We start from the raw sequence: 21,346 nt of genomic DNA on the forward strand, positions 1-21,346 counted from the left end.
TTTGGAACCACAGAGTAAGCAATGCCTGGGTTAAGTGTATAGTACTAGTATGGATGGGAAATCGATTGATGAGGTAGTAAATTTTCATCAATTGATGTGGCCGAGACATGTTACGCATGCCCAACCACCTCCTACCTTGACGGGTAATGTTGTTCGGTGCAGGAGTAGTCTAGAGGAAAGATAGGGACGGACAAACCATGACATCTGTCCATAAAGTCACTGACAATCAGACTGACCCATGTTAATAGGTACAGACTACCTGGTTGGGATCCGCGTGATTATCGCAACGAATAGTTAGAGACTTTGAATGACATGACTCATAATCGTTTGCAATGGCGCAGGTGCACCCATTCTTTATATTCCCCTAAATCCTGAGATTCTATATTCCTCATAACTTTTTATTGTTATTTAGCTAATTTATATTTTCTTTCCGAGTCGTGCCTTCAATGTCTAATCTTTCCTATTACCAGTGAGTGTTAATACCTCTACTATTCTGGGATTTGGCATCACAACTTTATCTCTCTGTGCTAATTGGGCATGGAAACTTGAAAAAACATACATACGCACAGGTTCTACATTGTGACTGACCGACTGACTGCCGTGCATACATAAGATAGGTCCATGTAAAGAGTAGTCTCTTCAGACAAACACAACTAGTAAAACTGTCGAATTCAAACAGGTTGGGCAGAGAATATTTACGTACAAACCATTCTAATGATTTGAAGAGTCCAGATTTACATTCTGCACAGTTTCATCATATATTCACAAACTGAATATACTGGTTTCTGACATATTAAATTCACATGAAAAATAAGAACTGAGTTACTTACAGCACTTATCTTCAAAGAACAAACCTTTAAAGCATAAAACCAAATAACCCTCTGTATATTAATGTCACTACAGTTCTCAGCAATACATTCATCGAAATGTTAAGATAAACACGAAAAGGATGATGAAAGACGAGGAAAAAAAGTTAGGATAAGCTAAAAAAAATTATCACTAGTTAGAATACATCTCCAGATTATAAAACGCTCACTTAATGTTACACGCATAAGAAAAATATTATTGACATGTATTTTTTGAGTGATTAGTATCTTATCAACGAAAGAATCGAAACAGATTACATTACTTCGTAGACAAAAAACGTTGTCGATTGAATTCACATTATCTTGTACTAGACATTTAACTATATAAAGTTGAATATTCTATCAGAAAAATTTAACTTGAAATAAAAACCAACCTTTCACTCGTAAAAAGAAAGCTGCTGTATCATTTCCAAATGCTCCTCGAACAAAACATGAATAGACAGCTCTATCATCTGATTGTATTGTATCGAATACAATTTGATCATTGAGAACGTTTTTACTTTCAAAATGTATACGATTTTCAGAATTTTCATGAACAGAAATTCGACCATTATGTTGGATTACTAGGGGAACATCATTCCTCATCCATGAAATAGGTTCAGTGATTGGTGGATAAGCAATAATATCACAAAAGTAAGTGTATTTCACACCAGAATAAAGATTTACACTACGTTCATTTTTGTGTATTAATGGTGGGACTTGATATGTATATAAGAAAAAGTTGTCCAGTATGAAGAAATAAGGAAAAAACAAAAAATGAATTAGTTTAACGATTAAAGCCATAGCACTAATTAAACTCGATTATTAGTAAACAAGCCACTAAGAATAATTATATATAGTGCAACAATACTATTGAAAAAAATTCTACACAGATGCCATTGATCGGCACTAGGAATATTAAGACGGAGAACATTTGTAGCTCAAATGTATGGTCCTGGTGGGGTTTCCTTCTCTGAGCTCGATGACTTAGTTGTGGAGCTTTCATTATTATTTTGGGCAACATCATTAGCACAAGCTTTCAACAGAAGGTCGACGATCAGGGCCATCCATCTCAAAGAACGAAACTCCACCGGAAAGTACAGATAATATATCATGTTCAAGGGTAAATTTAAAATGTAGTATGTTGACATTGTAATAAGTCCCTAAGTCCAACTTGAAAAGCTGAAACACTTCCCAGTTTAAATATGTAGTTCACCTCAACGTTCATCACATAAACTACAAATAGTGGTAGTTGTTTTCTCCCTAAATTAAGTCGAAACTTATTTATACATGCTATACATGGTTTTATCCAGCCTTTTTAAATATACTAATTGTTAATAATTTCATTGTTTTTCCTTTCTTCTTGCTGCTTACCGTCTACTCAACGTGTTACTGAAACTTTATTACTTTTGTCTAACTGTAAGCAAACAAAATATGTACAGATAATGATCGATATGAACCCAAACAACATATGTATGTAACAAAATCTAGCAGTATATATGTGTTCATAATTGAACTATTATTGTGCACAACTTCGACTTCCTATTATTTATACGAAAATGAATAAAAATTCACCGAACATTCTTACCTAGTCTGGATAAAAAAAAACAACCAGTTATCAAGGAAACGCTAGGATATGAATCACATCCAAGTGCGTGTACGTACGCTTGTAATTATGTGTGGTTGGAACAATGGGTTATTATAATCAAACAAGTTTTTTGGAGATTACTGGATTTTTATCATGAAGTGATCTAAGTGATCTATCACTAACGACCATTCAGTGCTACCTGGTTTACAATGGTGGTCTCATCAAGATCAGTCCCAGATGTAAACTATGAAAACATGTGTTATTGGTTGGGAATTGTGCGTTATTACCAATTAATGACAACTTTGTAAGTGCCATATGATTTCTTCATTTACCTAATCACTTGCAAAACAACATTGTTTGGTATTTTAAGTTGAAGTATTTGTAAACTTGTTGATATTCACTTATATTTCATATGTTCCCGATAGAGTTTGTAAACAAAAATTCTGTATTCTTAGGGTAGTATCTATCTAATCAACCAAGAGCTTTTAGTACAGATTTTCGTTTATATGATTACTGTGAGAAGGTTGCTGATACTGGCTAGTTGAGAGATACATAATCCTTCAGATCAAAAAGGTTAAAAGTTTTCGAACCGTAGCTGCAACGGATGAAAGTCGAACGACCGAAATAACTTAGCTTTAACTCGTGACTGGGATTTTATCACAAGTTATTTACTCTCTAGCTCAATTATTAACTAGGGATAAAACGAGAAAGAATAAGGATTGTTAGGTGCCGGACCTGCAATGATTAATGAAAAGACAACCGAGTACTTGTAGGATTTTCATTGAAGGGTGAGTCTCTAAAAGTGTGAAATAAATGAAGATAAAGTTCCATTCATAGTTAAAAAGTTTCAAAAAGGGTGTGAATAAAACCATAGTTTAGCAAGTTCTGATGGGGTATTCTGTATTCAAATATTTTAGAGTTTGAACTAGTGAATTTCAAGAAATCCAATGGTTATTGGAAGGATTATGCGATGAGCCGTGGCGCTACCTAGTGAAGTTTTACCAGATAGGCTACTATTTCAGCAGTAATAAATGTTTCTTAGCAATATAAATACCTACTTTGGTCATTTAATGAAAAAACCTGAACGACTAATTTCGAACAACCATTTTTGCATAAGTATTAAGATAGTATTACAGCAAATTATCAAAAAACTAGCTCACTGCTTATTTGTAATTCAGCAGTCTCCATAGTACCAGGCACAATATTGAACATGCAATAATACTTTCCGTACAGTTCTTGGTCATAGGCTATGTTAAGAGAAACAATCCCAAACGACAAACAAATATTTTGTAAAACGTACAGGAACCTGATGAAATCATACGTTAAAACTCAATGTAAATAAGCATCAGTGTTAACAGAGATAGTTTCTATTTTTAAAAAGCATTTAATTACTACTGAATAGAAACTTCTTAACCTTGACAATATTTTCCATACTATGCCGACACGAAACCCTTATCCTCCATAAAACCTTGAATGACACAAATATGTACTTCTGAATGTAAAAGGACTGATTTATTCTCTTATTCACTAGCGCACAACCAATGGAAAAACAAATCTGAAAAGTAACTAAATCATAGCTCAATCAATCGAGACAATAAAAAATAGCCCATTAAACTGCAATTAGAATGTTTAGAATTTATAGAGCCATTACTATCACGATAAGTCTGTTGTCCAATTTAAAGTACTATAAGTGTGAAGAATAGTGGTTTTAATTTGACTTAAAGTCAAATAAAGAATATGCGATACATAATAAGATGTCAACATCCAACATTAGGGAAAGATAAGACTCTGTTGATTGCCCCTAACCTTGTAAATAATTTGAAAATTCCCGTTTCTAATAACTCGTTACTTCATGTAATCATGACATGAAAATCTCATAAGTAACGTCTGTGTGACTCTAATAAATGATTCATTAAGTCTCTATAGGAGCGTAAGTTTGTAAGACAAAAGATATGTACTGCCAAATCACCAGCCTGGTAAATGTTCATGTACTAGACTATGAGTCACAATAGTTCTGTGAAAACTGGAAACACAATATGCTCATATTTATGTACATAGAGTGGAAACGAGACCTGTCACCAGTGATCGGGAATCGAGTGATTGGGCTAACATGTTACTTGACGAAAAAATCTTTACATTTATGGCAAGCACCAGGTCATATGAATCATTAAGTTTAGGGATGAAATATAAAGTACTAAAGATTAAATGGAGTGAAATCACCAAACTTACAAGGATGAAGCAATGTCAAATTACTCCATATTATGCCAGACTTTTCGTCTCGACTCTCAGTAACTTTGTAAAGATTGGGTTTAACATGATACTTTCCGCCTCTCCAACGGACAGTAGTATATCTTATACCATTTGAACCAACCCGGAATTCACATGCAATAACAGGATGATAACTTGAATTGATTGTGTTAATATGGAGACTGTAAGCACCAACCACCTCATGTTTTTTCATCAAGTGGACAGTACTACTAATCTTGTTTAAAACTAAACAAGAAACTGCGTTATTATCATAAAAATACCTCCATAGACGTGAACGTCTATTTGACGACTAGCAAGTCCATTAGTACATTGATATACGCCCGACATATTAAACTGAACATTGATGAGCAGCAACGATACTTCTTCATTTTTTTGAGACGAAATGGTAATATGGTCTGTATTATTTAGTGGCGTAAATGTTTCATCTTGTGATGGTGCATACAGCCACCTCAGAAGATGTTCATCAGATACTGTACGGCAAATTAAAGTGACGTAAGAATTATAAACAATAGCAACTCCGTCCAGTTCTTTTTGGTTTCCATTGGTATCTAGCACAATGACTTCTGGTGTAACTGAACCTAAAAAAAAACAACTTTATATTAGTAGTTGCAGACAAGACACTTGAAAAGCTTATGCACACAAAACGTTAGAAAACGTTACCCAATATATAATGTACTAAAAATTGTGCAGCTAAGCCAGATAAATGCTCATCAGATTGGCTGCAAATATTGACCGTTTCAACACGCGAAACGCACGAACTATAGAATAGACTACATGAAAAAAGCAGTCGTCTACACTTAGAGAAATATCTGATTAAGAAGTTTGTAAGTAATTATTTGGCCTGAAAACAGTTTTGATTACAAGTCGAAAGTTACTGAAAAACTGTTAAAAGCCGAAAAAGTAGCCGAGACGTTGCTCTAGTTCTGTGAGATTGTTGGTGTGAACAGAGGTGTCTAAATCGAAATATAACAACAGTTCACTAACTTTTGGTTTGATCATGAACTTGATGACATTATTGTCACGAAAGCTATCATGTAACCAAGTATATTTTCAAACAAACGCTGAATGACAGTTGATTAATTAACAATGACGATCTTCACTGCTTTGCAGGGCTACTGAAAGGAAATAACGTGAGGACAATCAAGCAGCGAGCACGGCCGATACCTAATGACGCCACAGATCTTTACGGAGATAGAGGAAAAAACTTGGTAAAAATAAAGATAATGTACCACTGGAACACAAATTCACGTGTCAACAGAGTCATGGCAACTACAGCGATCATTTAACAGAAAGTCCCAAGTGTTTTCCCCAGAGAATGAATGACTATCGGGAATTCGTAAATTAACCTTTGCTGAATAAAATGGACTAATATGGGTCTCCACAAGTTGGGCAAAATAAAATACAGTTCAACATTACGAACAAGAATAACGACAGGCTTTGAGGATCGATACTCAAGATGTTTAAGTTTTCATGGTGATCACTATAAAAACTGAAAATTACATCCCTGCCTATTCACATACCATAAATTTTACTAACATTCAAACAATATTATAAAATACTGATAGTTGTTACCTATCTGGGATGACTTGTAAATTAACAAGGTAAATACCAGAAACACCACCAAACAACCCCTTTCCGTCCTTCCAGACATTTTAATTAACCCTCGTTGACCTTGATACATTAAAACTTATTGAGTCCAAAACCAAGAACACAAATTTCCCTGGACTTGATGACAATTCCAATAGTCATCTCGGGCATCGAGCGCTCTTTAAAAGGACAGTGGTATTGTTTCTCGTTGAGTTAAATTCACTGTTTTGATCGTAAATTACGTATCAAAACTACTGTTTACACTTTAATTGAATTTATTTCAGTTAACGTGATATTGTATTTGTGTGTTTTGATCCTGCTTTTGTGTATTTACTGCATCAAAGCATTCTTGGTCGACTTCGGCTTCATTATTTGACCAAGGTTGTGATTTGTCTTACATATCTACCTTGTCGATCATTTTGCTTTATTCCAAGATGGTCGGCTCTGCACACAAGTGTGGACAGCCATATTGCTTGTTCCCCCGTGTAAGAAGGGATGAAATGTGATGAATGTAAGAAGTGGTTCCACAATATGTGCACCCGCTTAAGCCCTACTGCCTATAAAAGGTGTTCGAAGCCCAATTCTCATTGGCTCTGTATGTTTTGTTGTTCAAGCAAAACATTACTAATTTAGGAAGCCATTATCCTTCTAGCATTAGCTAATAAAAAGGTCGACGAAGTCTGTGCCGGCAACGCGGATACTGATAACGAAGATCGTGTCAGTGTCGCAAATGCTGCCATGGCATGTGCTAGACACCCAATGTTGCAACACTAAGTAGAAATTTCTACTCCGAGACACTATTAGATATTGAGGGGCAAGTTGCTTTAGCAGCGACTGATGACCCGGCTAGAACCACTATCGTCCCGAGTACTTCTAATCTGGATGCTGAGACTGGTGGGAAATGGATAACGCGGAAACGTAAAAGAGAAGGTAAGATACCTAAAGAGAGCGTGCGTATAGTCCTTGTTGAACTCACGTCCTGTGCATCGGGTTACTCCGCTTAAGTCCAAATGTAAGAAAATATTTAGCCCTGTCGTGGATGGGAACAGTTCGGCTTCACCAAATGTTGTTGTAAGTCACTCGCTCGACTCACACGACACTGTTAAAAAGAAAGCTAACAGTAAGAAGCCAGTAGCTAACATGCAGGATCTGACATCACGGTCGAAAGCCGTGAACACGACTTTTAAAGAAGTTAAACAGGTCCCTAGTGTAATCATTTGGAATCTAGAAGAATCGAAAGACATCGACCCTGCTAAGAGACATGCCCACGATCTGCAGTTAGTGGGGTCTGTCATCAGAAATGTAATGCCCGGTGAGGTCTCAGGGGTACTTATCACGAAAGTCATCAGACTTGGTAAATATGTCGGGGGCGAGACCCAACAAGGAAGGATCCTTAAATTAGTACTCGGTAATTTTGAGGAAAGAGACGTAGTACTGAATAACGCACGCAAAATTCAGGATTCAAATATTCGTATTCCAGAAGACTGGCCACTTGAGGATCGGATCAAGTGGACGAATGCCCTGACAGAGTTAAAAACTTGAAAGCTAAACGGTGAAGCGAACCTTACGATTAAGGGTTTTCGGGTAGTCAGGTCTTGGAAGCCAATGCTTCCGAGACCTGTGTGGGTAGAACGTATGTTTCCATAAACACCTTAAATGTGTGTTACACGGATGTCCGTAGTCTTCGAAATAAGATGTCTGAGCTAATTTTGATGGTGGACGAATTAAATCCCGATGTAATTGTTTCCACCGAAACTTGGCTCACTGTAGATATAGACTGTTCTCCCATCATTTCAGGCTACATCTGTATCAGAAGTGATAGAGTTATAAGTAGCAAGGGAGGAGGCATAATATTATATGTTAGGGACCACTTTCGCATACACCCGATCATATCGGAGGCGCAGGCGAGTGGTACGTATGAGGTAGTATGTTGTACAATTAGGTCTAAAAACGGGTTAGTGACGATAGGAGGAATATATCATAGTCCGTGTTGTCTCGCTGACGACTTTATCCTAAGACACGTCTGTTCTTGGAGTAAGGCAGAATGTTGTCTCATCGCTGGAGACTTGAACGCACCCCATATAAACTGGATAGAGCTCATAGCTTCAGGTGGGGTTTTCGACAGCGTCCTTCTATCATCAATTATTCAATGTACACTTGTACAAAGTATCGTAAAGCCGACACATATTGACTTGGAACATAATCCGTCATTGATAGACCTTGTCCTCACTATGCTATCTCGACTGATTGGTCAGTCGATGCTGATGGATCGATCGACGATGCATGGAATAGGTTTATGTCTACATTCGAATCCGTAACTCAACCGTTTATCCCATGGTCAGCACGTAAGCTATCACATTGCCCTCCATGGATTAATAAGGAAACCCGGAAGCTGTTGAAGCGTAGGAAACACTTTTGGGAATTATCCTTGTCAAAAGGTCAAGCATCATTTAAGTGCGAATATAAAAAAACCCGGAATATATGTAAACAGACCACAACTAAATCCCGTACTGCTTACGAACGACAGTTGGCATACGATGGCCGCACCTGTCCGAAGCGACTATTTTCATACGTTAAAAGGCAGACAAAACGTAGTGATGGTATCCCCCCATTACTGTTAAACGAAAATCCAGATTTACTAGCTGAATCTGATCTAGCGAAAGCTGCGACATTTGCAAACCATTTTAGTGAAGTCTACTCTACGTGTAGTGCTACAACTACTTGCCCCATTGACAACGAGATACCAGCCATAGGACCTATACACGTGACCGAGGATATTGTTCTTCCACTGATAACTAACCTCAAGCCGGGCAAGATACCGGACACCGATGGGTTACATCCACGTTTGCTGTCATCGCTTGCGGACATTATTTTAAGACCGCTCACGACGCTCTTCAACATGTCCATTTATGCGCTCAACTACCTAGAGACTGGAAAGACGCTATAGTTAGTCCTATATTTAAGGTTGATCAGAGACGAATCGTATCTAACTACCGGTCTGTCAGCCTGATCAGCATAGTAGTCAAGTTACTTGAAAAAACAATTCGGGCTAAGCTACTGAGTCACATAGATTCGTATAATCTGTTAACTCCCGAGCAACATGGGTTTCGTAACAAGCGTTCATGCCCAACTAACTTATTGCGAGAGAGGATTGGACAGCTGCCCTAGATAACGGCCTGTCTGTAGACGTTATATTCATAGATTTTAGCAAAGCGTTTGACAAAGTTTCACTCTTAGGTCTAATGCAGAAGCTCTCGAGCTTTGGAATAACAGGTGCTATACAGAAACGGATAGAAAACTTCCTGTGACCGCAGACAGAGTGAGGGTCAATGGAACGCTATCCGAATGGAAGACAGTCAAAAGTGGTGTACCCCAATGCACCATCTTAGGCCCTTTACTCTTCTTTCTGTATGTCTACAAACTACCTTTATTACTGATGTCATCGACATTATTGTTTGCGGATGATGTTAAAATCTGGAGAACAATAAGAAGTGAGACTGATCGTTGTCATCTGCAAGCTGGTTTAGACGAATTAGTTAGATGGGCTCATGATTGGGGCCTGGAAGTTAATTCCAGGAAGAGCGTGTTCAAGCACATCGGGCACGATCTTAGTTACTATCATAATATTAATGGTACATCTCTTCCGCGCGTTCAAGAACATAAAGACTTATGAATAACTATAAGTCACAACTTGGAAACTACTACGCACTGCGATGCGGCTATCGTGCGCTATGGTCACTTCGCCGAGCATCTAAATGCTTCGGCGAGGATATGTTTCCAATTTTATATCCCACCTATGTAAGGCCACACTTAGAATACTGTATCCAAGCAGCTAGCCCATGTCTGATAAAGGATACTAAATCACTTGAGCGTGTCCAGCGTGTTAGGACAAAATTAATGAAGGGTCTTTCTAAACTCCCTTACGATGAGCGTTTGAAACATCTAAACCTTTTCCCCTTATCGTAGGACACGAGGTGACCTTATACTGGCATTCGTATCTTTAATTATGATTTGAGTGTTAATATGTCTTATCTTTTTGCTCCCTCCAGCACTAATAATTTCCGAGGTCATAGCAGGAAGGTTCAGAAACCGTGATCTAATAAACTAAAAGCGGGGTCCCGTTTTTCTCATTGAGTGGTCAATGACTGGAACGCATTACCAGAACAAGTGGTATCAGCACCATCAGTGAACATTTTCAAGAAGAAGCTGGACCTTCACTGGAAGGAAATCTGTCAGGATTAACACAGGTTCATCAACCTACTATCCTTATTACTGAAGACTAAAGACTGGAATAATCCCTTTCTTCTCTGACCGCACTTAAGGTAGGGTTATAGTGACATGTACATTTTATGATGTTTCAGTGTACAATAAAATTGTCAAATCTTTATGAAAGAATATCATCTCATGAATACTGTGCCCACTTTCTTGAATGAAGCTGTTTTTATAGTTACATATATATTCGTTTAATTGTATCGATCGTGAATGCGTTCCAATTTTCGATAAATTAGTACCAAGTTTTTCAGTCTGCAGATAAATACCGACTTACGCTACTCCATGTTCTACTTTATTGCTCACAGCCACTAATCAAAACGTTTGTTATTGTCGTATACTTTCTTGAATCGCCGTTCATTGAGCGGGATAATAGGCTTGAGTTCCCCCAAAATTACTACTGGATTTATGAGCGTTTTCCATGCCATTATATTCTGACTAAATTGTCGATTAGTTACTTCCATCTAAGGATCACGAATTTTTAAAGCTATTCAGTCAGTAACCTCTAAACCCTTTTAGAGGGCTGTTTCTCGATTCGCCCATAAGGAAATCAACTAGGACTCAATCTAATGTCTATCAAATTTATCTGTACGTTTCACAGAATATAATGATGACATCGCAGAAGCTCAATTTTATGTGTCCCAAGTCACTTGATTAAACGCTTGGAAACTTTCGTTGTCGAAGCAACAATGTGAAAACCTTCTAGTGATAAAACGAAACAACTATACCTTAAATTCAGATCTTGCCACTCAAATGTCTAGTTATCAAATAGCTATTCTGTAGGATCATTGCGTTAAACTCTTTATTTTGAGTACTTGTAACTCTCATCTACCAGGAAAATATGAATGCGAAACCACTCTGTAGCTGCTAAATCCCGAAGAGAATTAGGAATGGTAACTTTGAGGACTATTTATAGACCAATATAATACCTAGATTTCTTATTGTATAATTGTTAAGTAGATTAACTATTCATATTCATGTTCCTCTTATTATGAGCTTTATTTTGACCCACAGACTACTACTGTACGATCTACCATTCCTGAGTTATCCGCCGTCTATTAATCACTGTCCCCCTTATTCACAGCCACATTTAGCTGAATCTTGTACAAATGCTATTTTCTACTTTATGGTACGATGTGGTCTGTCTGTTTGGTATAGAAACCCAGTATGTTTGAAAATAATGATTCATATTGCAGAGGCTGTTGTTGGTGTTCTGGACTCAACTGGAAGGGCTAGGCAAATAGCAGGACCGATAAGTGCTCTAGACTGCTCGTACGGCTTTCGTGTATCATTGATCCAATCGATAAATCGCTGCTCTCTAATTGGCGGCATCGTCACGTCATATATTAACTGGACACGCAGACAGACTACAAGTTATAACAGTAACCAAAAGCACCTCCTGCTAACCATTCATCCTACCCCAAGCACTCTCTGTTTTCCATCAACCTTACTACTCAATTGCTCACGTAAGCTCTATTAAAACTCTTGCAAGAGTAAATTACAAGTTCAAACTCTAAACAATTTACTATTCACTGATCGAAAGCTAACTACAATTCCAGCTGAACTGATATTTGAAACTAAATAAACTTTTTATTTTGTACGTAGCTCGAGAGGAAGTTTCAAGACACAATGAATTATTCGTATTCTGTCACTTTACTTCCTTCAAAGTTGTTAGAGAGCACCATTGACATGAAATAGGATAAAATTCACCTTATGACTGACAAATTCGAAATAAGTGAGGAAAAAGCAGATACCATAAGAAAAAATTTAATTAAAATAAATATAAATGCCTTTAACACAGTTAAATTTATTACCAACCTGGGTAATATTATGAAAGTACAAACAAAAGAGGAAAACAAATATAGGTATATTATAGCAAATGTAAAGTACTATGACAGTCAGAAGATTGAAGTAAACAGGTCAAGGTAAATAAATGATAAAGTTCCGTTTGATAATAAAGCCAACATTGCACAAAACCTTTAGACACAATAATTTCAGTCGAACAATTTCCCTTTAGATTCAAACATACAATCTAATAGAAAGACGCATTACTGATTAAAGGAATGTATGCTAAGGTTATACGTATATATATTTAACAGGAAGTAACAAAGAATCTAATCATGTCATCTTAAAGATTCAGCTTGACATCTTATGAAGATAAATAGTGAAAGAAGATAGAAATTAAAATAAGTGTATTACTCTGAGGAAAAAAATTCTATATAATTATTGTTTAGAATCTGCTTTACCTCGGCCAGATTTTGTCTTACGTCTCCATAAAGTAGCAAATGGTCGAACAAAAGAATAATTTCGTGGTAAACTTGTCCTGAAGGTATCAGCGGTTTCACTGTTTGATTGAAATGAATCTTTCAAGTTGAAAACTACAAAAATATAGGTTTCACAAAAAGTAAATATTAGTTTTTAATGTTAATTTGTGAGCAGACTGAGCCCAACATAATAAAGTATTATGCATATAATCTGCAATACATTAAACAATTATTATTTAGACAATCAATTAATCATCAGCCACGTAAAATATCAGGACAAACTCTTCCTCTCTCTGTCCTAAATGAACTATAACCAAAATATTCAAATAAAAATATGATTCTGTGACTTACTTTCTTTATTATGAGTACAATCGAAATCATTCACCAAACCATTACTAGTAGATTTAGAAAAACGATTAGATTCTAGAGAAGTTTCTTCAATCATAGATGACAGACGATCAGAATCACTAGACTTCATACTACCATTACAATATCTATACATATCCATTGAGCAATGAATTGACTTTGTCGTTTCACAAATGGTACTTTTCGCATATTGATTATGAATATCTGTGTGTATAAAGTGACCAGTTAAGGCTTCAATACGACTCCAACGGTTTATACGTTCTTGAACTTCAATTTCAAGTTGATCCAAAGCCTGTCTAGAAAAAAAGTTAACAATCAAATACAGTATACGGAGCTGTACATTAAATAATAAATCACTGTAAAAATAGATAACGACAAAAGATTATCCAATCAAAAACTTAGATGAGATACATTCAGTGAAATTTCTCTTTTCACAACAATTATTATCGGGTAATCGGTTATATGTATATGATATTCCTAAACTGCATTAAACAAGATCGTTGGCAAACTACTTTCTTTATCGTTAACTAACGTGGGAAGAAAACAACCCTGCTGAAAAAACGCTAACCAGATTGAACAAATTAAACCATTTAAACTCTGTCCTGACACTTGAAGGATCCTTTTTCAGAAGAATTATCACGCCCCATGGTGATAGCTGACATTCTTTGGAAGTCTCACGAGGCCTATGCTCTGTTTAACAATCAGAGCAACAATTAATATAGCTACATAGAATGTTTGGACAATGTGGGAGACTGGGAGGATCAACGAAATAGCTACGGAGATGAGGAGATACAACTTGAGGGTTCTCGAAATCAGCGAAACTTATTGGACTCAAGCTGGACAACAAAGGTTAGGTACGAGAGAGGTGCTGTTGTGCTCCGGTGACGAAGAGTAAAATGCTCCTCATACTCAGAGATTCGCTCTGATGTTGTCCAAAGAAGCGCGAAATGCACTTATAGGATGGAATCTCATGAATCCAGGATCATCAAAATATCATTCGAAACAAAGGAGGAAATCAGGATGAATATTATCCAATGTTATGTACCAACCAATTACTGCAACGACGACAATAAAGACAGATTTTACAATAGGCTGAGATCGATCATGGCTAAGTTCCCAAAAAAGGATCTCACCATCCTGATGGGAGACCCAAACGCCAAAGTCGCGATAGATGAAGATATCACGGGACGACATGAACTGGAAGAGAAAAACGGAAATGGGGAGGGATTTTCAAACCTATGTGCATTCAACAAATTGTTATGGATGGCACAATATTCCCACACAAATACATACACAAAGCTACATGGGTCTCACCGGATCACACCACAGAGAACCAGGTAGATCATATTTGTATCTGTAAAAATTTCCGGTCAATGGAGGACGTGAGAACCAGGAGAGGAACTGACATAGCTTCAGATCACCACCTGGTGGTTGAAAAGATCAAACAAAGGCTAGAGGATCAGTGGACAACTGGGGAGACAGTATTACAAAGGTTCAATACAGCCTTCCTTCGGGATATTGATAAACCCAAAGGACTCAAAATAGCTCTCAATAACACGTTCCAAGCCTTACAATATCTATTCAAAGAATAAACCATTATGAAGGGCAATTGGAAACGGATCACAGAAGCACTAACTTCAACGTGATAGGAGGTTCTGGACCGCAACAAGCATCATCATGAGGAATGGATCCCTATCGAAACTCTGGACATTCAAGAAAGGAAGAACAAAAAGACAGTAATTAGCAACAGTCAAACAAGAACAGAAAGTCAAGACACAAGCTGGATACACTGAAGCAAACAAGCAAGTGCAGATTAACATAACAGCTGACAAGCAAAAATATTTGGAAGACCTAGCAACGACAGCGGAAAAAGCTGCAAGAGGAGGAAATATGAAACAACTTAATAACACAATGAAGAAACCAGCAGGGAAATATTGTAAAACAGAGAGACCAGTTAAGGACAGAGGAACAGATGGGTAGAACGCTTTGAGAAACTCTTGAATAAGTCAGCTTCACTGAAGCAGCACACATTAATCTTCCTGTAAATGTCACTTCTCAAACGATCGAAAAAAAATCAAGATAGATGGTCATCAGACAAATCAAGAGTGGGAAAGCAGCAAGACCTGAAAACATACCATCAAAAGCACTGGAGTTATACATAAAAGTAACTGCATACATGTTCCACGATTTATTCAGGAAGATTTGTGAGGAAGAACAAGTGCCGACGGACACGAAAGAAGGATATCTCATCAAAATACCAAAGAAAGGAGATCTGAGCAAATGTGAGGACTACACATACATCACACTACTATCAATATCAGGAAAAGTTTTCAACAGTGTTGCTGAACAGGATGAAGGACTTAGTAGATGCCCAACTTCAAGATCAACAAACCGGACTTCGTAAAGATAGGTCGTGCACAGACTAAATCGCGACACTATAGATCATCGTTGGACATTCAATTGAAAGAAACTCGCCACTACACACCCCCTTTAATATGAGAAAGCATTTGAGTGTGGATAAAAGAACCTTATGGGAACTTCTTCGACACCATGGTTTACCTGAGCAAATCGTCAACATCATCCGGGGTTCATATGACGGAGTACACTGCAAAGTGGTGCGTAGAAGACAGCTGACGGATATATTCTAAGTAAAGACCGGAGTCAAATAAGGCTGCTTACTCCCCCCTTTCTCTTTCTTCTGGTGGTCGACTGGATTATAAAGATCTCCACATCTGAGGGAAAGCACGGAATACAATGGATAGCTTGGATGCAACTGGGCGATTTCGACTTCGTAAATGACCTAGCTCTTTTATCCCATACACATAAACAAATGCAGGTCAAGACAGTGTAGCAGCAGCTTCTGCATTAGTGAACCTCAACATACACAAAGGAAAAAGCAACGTCCTCAAATACAATGCAGAGAACACCAACCCAATCACACTTGCTAGGGGAACTCTGGAATGAGTGGAAACTCACGTAGCTGGGTAGCATCGTCGATGAACATGGAGGATCTTATGCAGACATAAAGGGGAAGATTGGCAAAGAAAGGATAGTAATCTTACAGTTGAAGAACATATGGGACTCAAAATAACTGTTGGTCTACATCACAGTCAGAATTTTTAATACGAACGTCAAAACAGTCTTATTGTATGGAGCTAAAACTTGTATAACTACTATAACCATAATAAAGAATGTACAAGTATTTATAAACAATTGTCTACGTAAGATACTGAACGTCCGTTGGCCGGATACCATCAAACACAGCATACTGTGTTAGAAGATAAACCCGCATTCAACTGAAGAGGACATTAGGAAAAGATTCTGGATAGGACACACATTACGGAAATCACCAAACTACATTACGAAGCAAGCGCTGACTTGAAAACCTGAAGGGAAACCGAAAAGAGGAGGACCAAAGAACACAATGCACCGGGAATCGGAGGCAGACATCAAAAGAATGAATCGGAGCTGGAAACAACTGCTCAGGACAGAGTTGGATGGAGAATGCTGGCTGACAGTCTATGCTCGTCTATGGTGGGTAACAGGAGCAAGGAAGAAGTAAGTAGGTAAAAATGGACAATTTATAAAATACATTACCGACAATATTAAAAAGAAGATACTTAAAAACTAGAAAAGAACAATTTGTAAAAATTATTATAATGAAGAGTAAGCAGTATCATTCCCGCATCGTTTTCATAACTCATGAATTACGCGAAAGTAACTAATTCAAAGAAACTCCGTATAGGAAATTCTACAAGCAAGTATGCGTTTCAAGCTTGTAGTACCTGGTTACACTGCAATAACTCTTTGTGGGAACACCAATGGTCCCAAGGCACATATACATAAAACAATCTGTCAGTAATAGAAATAAAAGGAAGAGTTTCCTAAAGGAATAAGGTGAGATGCCACATAAAATGATAAATACTTGTTCACTGGAACAGTTAGATCTATTAGGAAACATTCTCCAGTCGCTTATCTACGAGAAAAATGTTGGATCCATGAAAAGAAATGAATAAAACAATAATAAACTATTAAGCAACAGTCACAAAAGTAGAAATTATAAACTTATCTTCCAATATTTTAAGATTGATTTCATTTCAAAAACATATATAATTAGTCACTCTAAGAATTTACAAATTCAAGAATACTTGTTGGAAAAAGAGTATTAGAAGTGAAGATTTACGAACAATCATTCGTTATTACTCTACGGATGCACCGAAAACCCAAAGTTCGAGGAATTCTGTTATTCATACATGTAATTCCACACCGCTGAATAGATTTAAAATACTAGTCCTAGTACAATAATTGCCAGGTAAATACACATAAATCTTTTTTGTTACATTGAATTGACCATAACACATCGTTAATCATGGTGTATGCATGCGATACAATAAGGTCATCAAACCAATACTAACCTAATAAATTTACTATAATCAGATCACAAACTATTTTAATTCAGGCTTTTTTGTAATTTATCCATCTTAAATTAATTGACCAATTTTTTGGAAGGATTTATGTACATTACGTGATTTTTTACTGATCATTCTTTTGTGTGATGTTGAGAGGAAATTTTATTTTGATTATTAATTGTATTACTACAGAGTTCATTGAATCTACAGTTCTCTTTTTACAAACTACTTCGAGATAAATCATTTTCATAACTGTTAAATTTAATGTTATCATGTTAGTATCCCACCATTTGTTTAGACGTATCATTAATAAAGAGGAACGTATGTTTCCAGCTTCATAACTTCTATGAATTCCTAAAGCTATTTGTGACAGAAGTAAAACAATGCAATCAAATTATCTTATTTAATTCTTAAAAGCTCCTTCCTCTTACATTAACAAAATGGAAAAAATTATGAAAATACATTTGGTTGGGGGTCAGATTAAATTACACTCTGATAATAACAATAATAATAATAGTATTACTAGTAATAATATCAAAGAAAAGAGTTCAGATAGAAGCAGAACGACCTAAACTTCCACTTACGTTTAAGGTGATTTAAATCAACAACAAAACAGAACTAAAATCAACTTCGAGCTACAGTAATGTCTAATAGTGTTCGAACCCAGTAGCAATGTTATGTGATCTTTTTTTTCACATTACCAAACTCACTAGTAAAGCACCGAGAGATGCTACTAACTTGATATGATTATTCTATACTTCAAAGAGCCATAGTGAAAACTGAAGATCTATGTATGTATTGCCTTAAACTGACTCTTAAACACTTTGATTAAAAGTTCATTTTGCATTTACTTCGACCAAGACCAGAATCAACAGATTTTTCTAATTTCCAAATTCTGACTTGTTCAAAGCTTAATAGCGTCTGAACAATTACTACTACAAATCTAAAAAGAAGCAAAACTTTATACTTAGAAAATAACTACATAGCATATATATATATATATATATATATATATAATATGGTGTATCATAAAAAAACGATAACCTACTTCGCGCTAATCAAACGATTTTCCAATTCATCCAAATTTATCGCATTTACTAGTCGAACTGAACCAAAAATACCATAACGTTTACGCATAAAGCGTTTACACTAGGAGCAACAAATACATAGCCAAACAAAGGTTAAATATTGTGTTATGTTGAAAATTCAATACATTTAACCCCACTACAACTGAGTGGAGACACAAAATTGTTTGAGAACATCAGTAACAGCTACACTTACATCATAATCAGTAATACATGATGCGGCTTTTAGAAAAACTTACATACAGTATAGTTATAAATTACATTATGGCCATAAATAACCGATACTTGAATGAAGAACAATAGATAATTTAATAACACAATGAAAATATTACGTCTCTTTTAAATTGAACAACTAATGTAAAAATAATATAAGTATAACTAGTTTTATGACTACCAGGCTTATCTAACTAGTTTTTCTGTGATCGATATTCGTATTGAACACATCATCTGGAATTGTTGTTTTAAAATTAGGAAAACTATTTGGAAAAGTTTTCTTTATCTAGATTGAATATCATCACTGAAATTCCCATATATTTTTTTTCAAATCAGAAACACAATGACACTACTCAATAATCTTAAACAACTACATATAGTGAACAATTACGCATTACTTTAGTATGCAAACAAACAGATAGAGTGTCAGACTAAATGATTTGGTAAACGATCCATTATAAGATACATATCCGTAAATTTCATACTTTCTTTCATGTAAGCAAATGGCACATCAATATAACGCAGCGCTTAACAAACGAAAATACCAATCAACTGTATCGATAAGTATAATTTAAATGGGTTATTCTACAAAAGAGACTATTTTCTTATCCTTAATTGATCAGCTAAATGTCCTCTGATCGCATTAGGTCATATGGTGCAAACTTTGTCAATTTGCTAGCCAAATATGACTTATCGCTAATTTTCAAATAACACATATTTACAAACATGAGGGAATTGAAGCTTCCACGGAAATTTGAAATAGCATCCACCTACTGTTATAATCAGAGATTTCTCCAATATTTTATTCATAGTGTGAATAACTCTATGTACGAGTGCGTTTAGACTAATGGTTAAAGAGAGAAAGACCATTGTCAAGTTAACAAAAACAAATCTTAGATTCAAAATTTCTGTCTGTTATGTCTAACTGTTCGAAATCAGACAAAGTACAAGAAGATTTTTAATAATCAAATCAATTAGTTATCGTCCAAGCTTGATCCATACAAACTGGTCTACGCTAAGGGCTACAAATGATGTTGGCTACCAGTTTTGAATTATATAGGAATGCGTGTTAACACTTAATAGTTGATAAATAATATACTCAGTAGATAAAAAATAATTCAGATAGATTAAAATAATAATTAAAGGAAATTATCAATAAATTTAATTACAGATTGACGAGCGAAATCCAGTTTCTTTTCAGCTTTCATTCTTTTTTCACAATAACGTTTAAGTTCCAACTCATAAGTAACTTGTAGCCAATGTTTAAGCTCATAATGGGGTTCATCTAGATGGTATTTATTACAAGGATTTCTTGATAAAGCAATTGATGAACAAAACTCATTTCCATAATTTCGTCCCTTCAAATTTAGAATTTTGCGACATTGTAAAGTACGTATTTGATCAGAAGTCAATGGATCGTTTGCTGAGTATATATTATTATTATTCGAGGAATTCGAATGTAAAGAATCATTACATAAGTCAGTTGACAAACTGAATTCAGTAATTGACGACGGTATGTATGATGAATGATCGTATGATTGTTTGCGCGTATTAAGACTATCTTCATTCAACGCTTCCATACTTTTTAGATGAGGAGATGACAAATTATCTCGTTTCATACCCTACAAAGTAGTCGAGTGTAAACGAGAAGAAACAAAACAATATAAAACCACACAATTGCAGATATTGTATGAAATAGTTAGAGATATGTCGTACGACTAAATAGACTGAAAAACACTTCTACCCTTGACTATCTATGCGCAGAATGAGAGATAAATGGAAAAGAAACAAGAATTCAACGAAACAGCTTGAAAATACTTTCACTTTGACTGATACTTTGTTATTTGAAAAAATTTTTCGTCAAAGCTTTAGATTATTCATTCACGGAAGACAGTGACAAGTGGCAACAAATATTTTGTAAAGAAGAAATCACAAAATAACCAAGATTAAATCTTTATTAAATTAACGAATTGTGTATAAAACGAATTTTGGATGGAATCTGTGAATGCCCATTTACTATAATGATATTTAATGGTTTTTAATTCCTATCCACTTAATATATAACCGCATTAATATAGTGAAGATAAAAACTACTTATAACATAGATTTAAAAGTTTTTTTCAGTTTAATAGACACAGAAATTTTAATCTCACCTTCGGAGCCGATGATGAGGATGAAGCAAAATGTTGATTTATTTCATAAGCATTCAATGTTTGCCTTAATTGCTCCACGTCGTCTAACCTATTTAATTTTATAAAACAAATACACAATAATTACATGTTGGAAGGAAGTTTTAGAATCATCACATATTACTGAAAATTTTGAATAAAGATGCATTTTAATAATAAATATGCTTTTTGTTATATTCTAATGAATGGAAAAATTGTATTCCCGACGTTTCGTGACTCAATGTAAGGCATTTCTCCGGAGTAAACAAATAACCAGATTAAAT

General features: G+C 35.7%; 1 protein-coding gene across 1 annotated transcript; it reads right to left on the reverse strand.

The window, feature by feature from the left end:
* Positions 1–1,208: 1,208 nt before the first annotated feature.
* On the reverse strand, positions 1,209–20,513 carry Smp_180230 (hypothetical protein; the record flags this gene model as incomplete). Its single annotated transcript, XM_018797631.1, has 8 exons — positions 1,209–1,564; positions 3,594–3,680; positions 4,663–4,926; positions 4,962–5,279; positions 12,804–12,935; positions 13,173–13,483; positions 18,645–18,745; positions 20,145–20,513. The coding sequence occupies 8 exons, from the start codon at positions 20,511–20,513 to the stop codon at positions 1,209–1,211; spliced, it is 1,938 nt and encodes a 645-aa protein (XP_018646782.1).
* Between the last annotated feature and the right edge of the window lie 833 nt (positions 20,514–21,346).

Source organism: Schistosoma mansoni, assembly GCF_000237925.1.
Source record: "Schistosoma mansoni, WGS project CABG00000000 data, supercontig 0164, strain Puerto Rico, whole genome shotgun sequence".
NCBI lineage: Eukaryota > Metazoa > Platyhelminthes > Trematoda > Strigeidida > Schistosomatidae > Schistosoma > Schistosoma mansoni.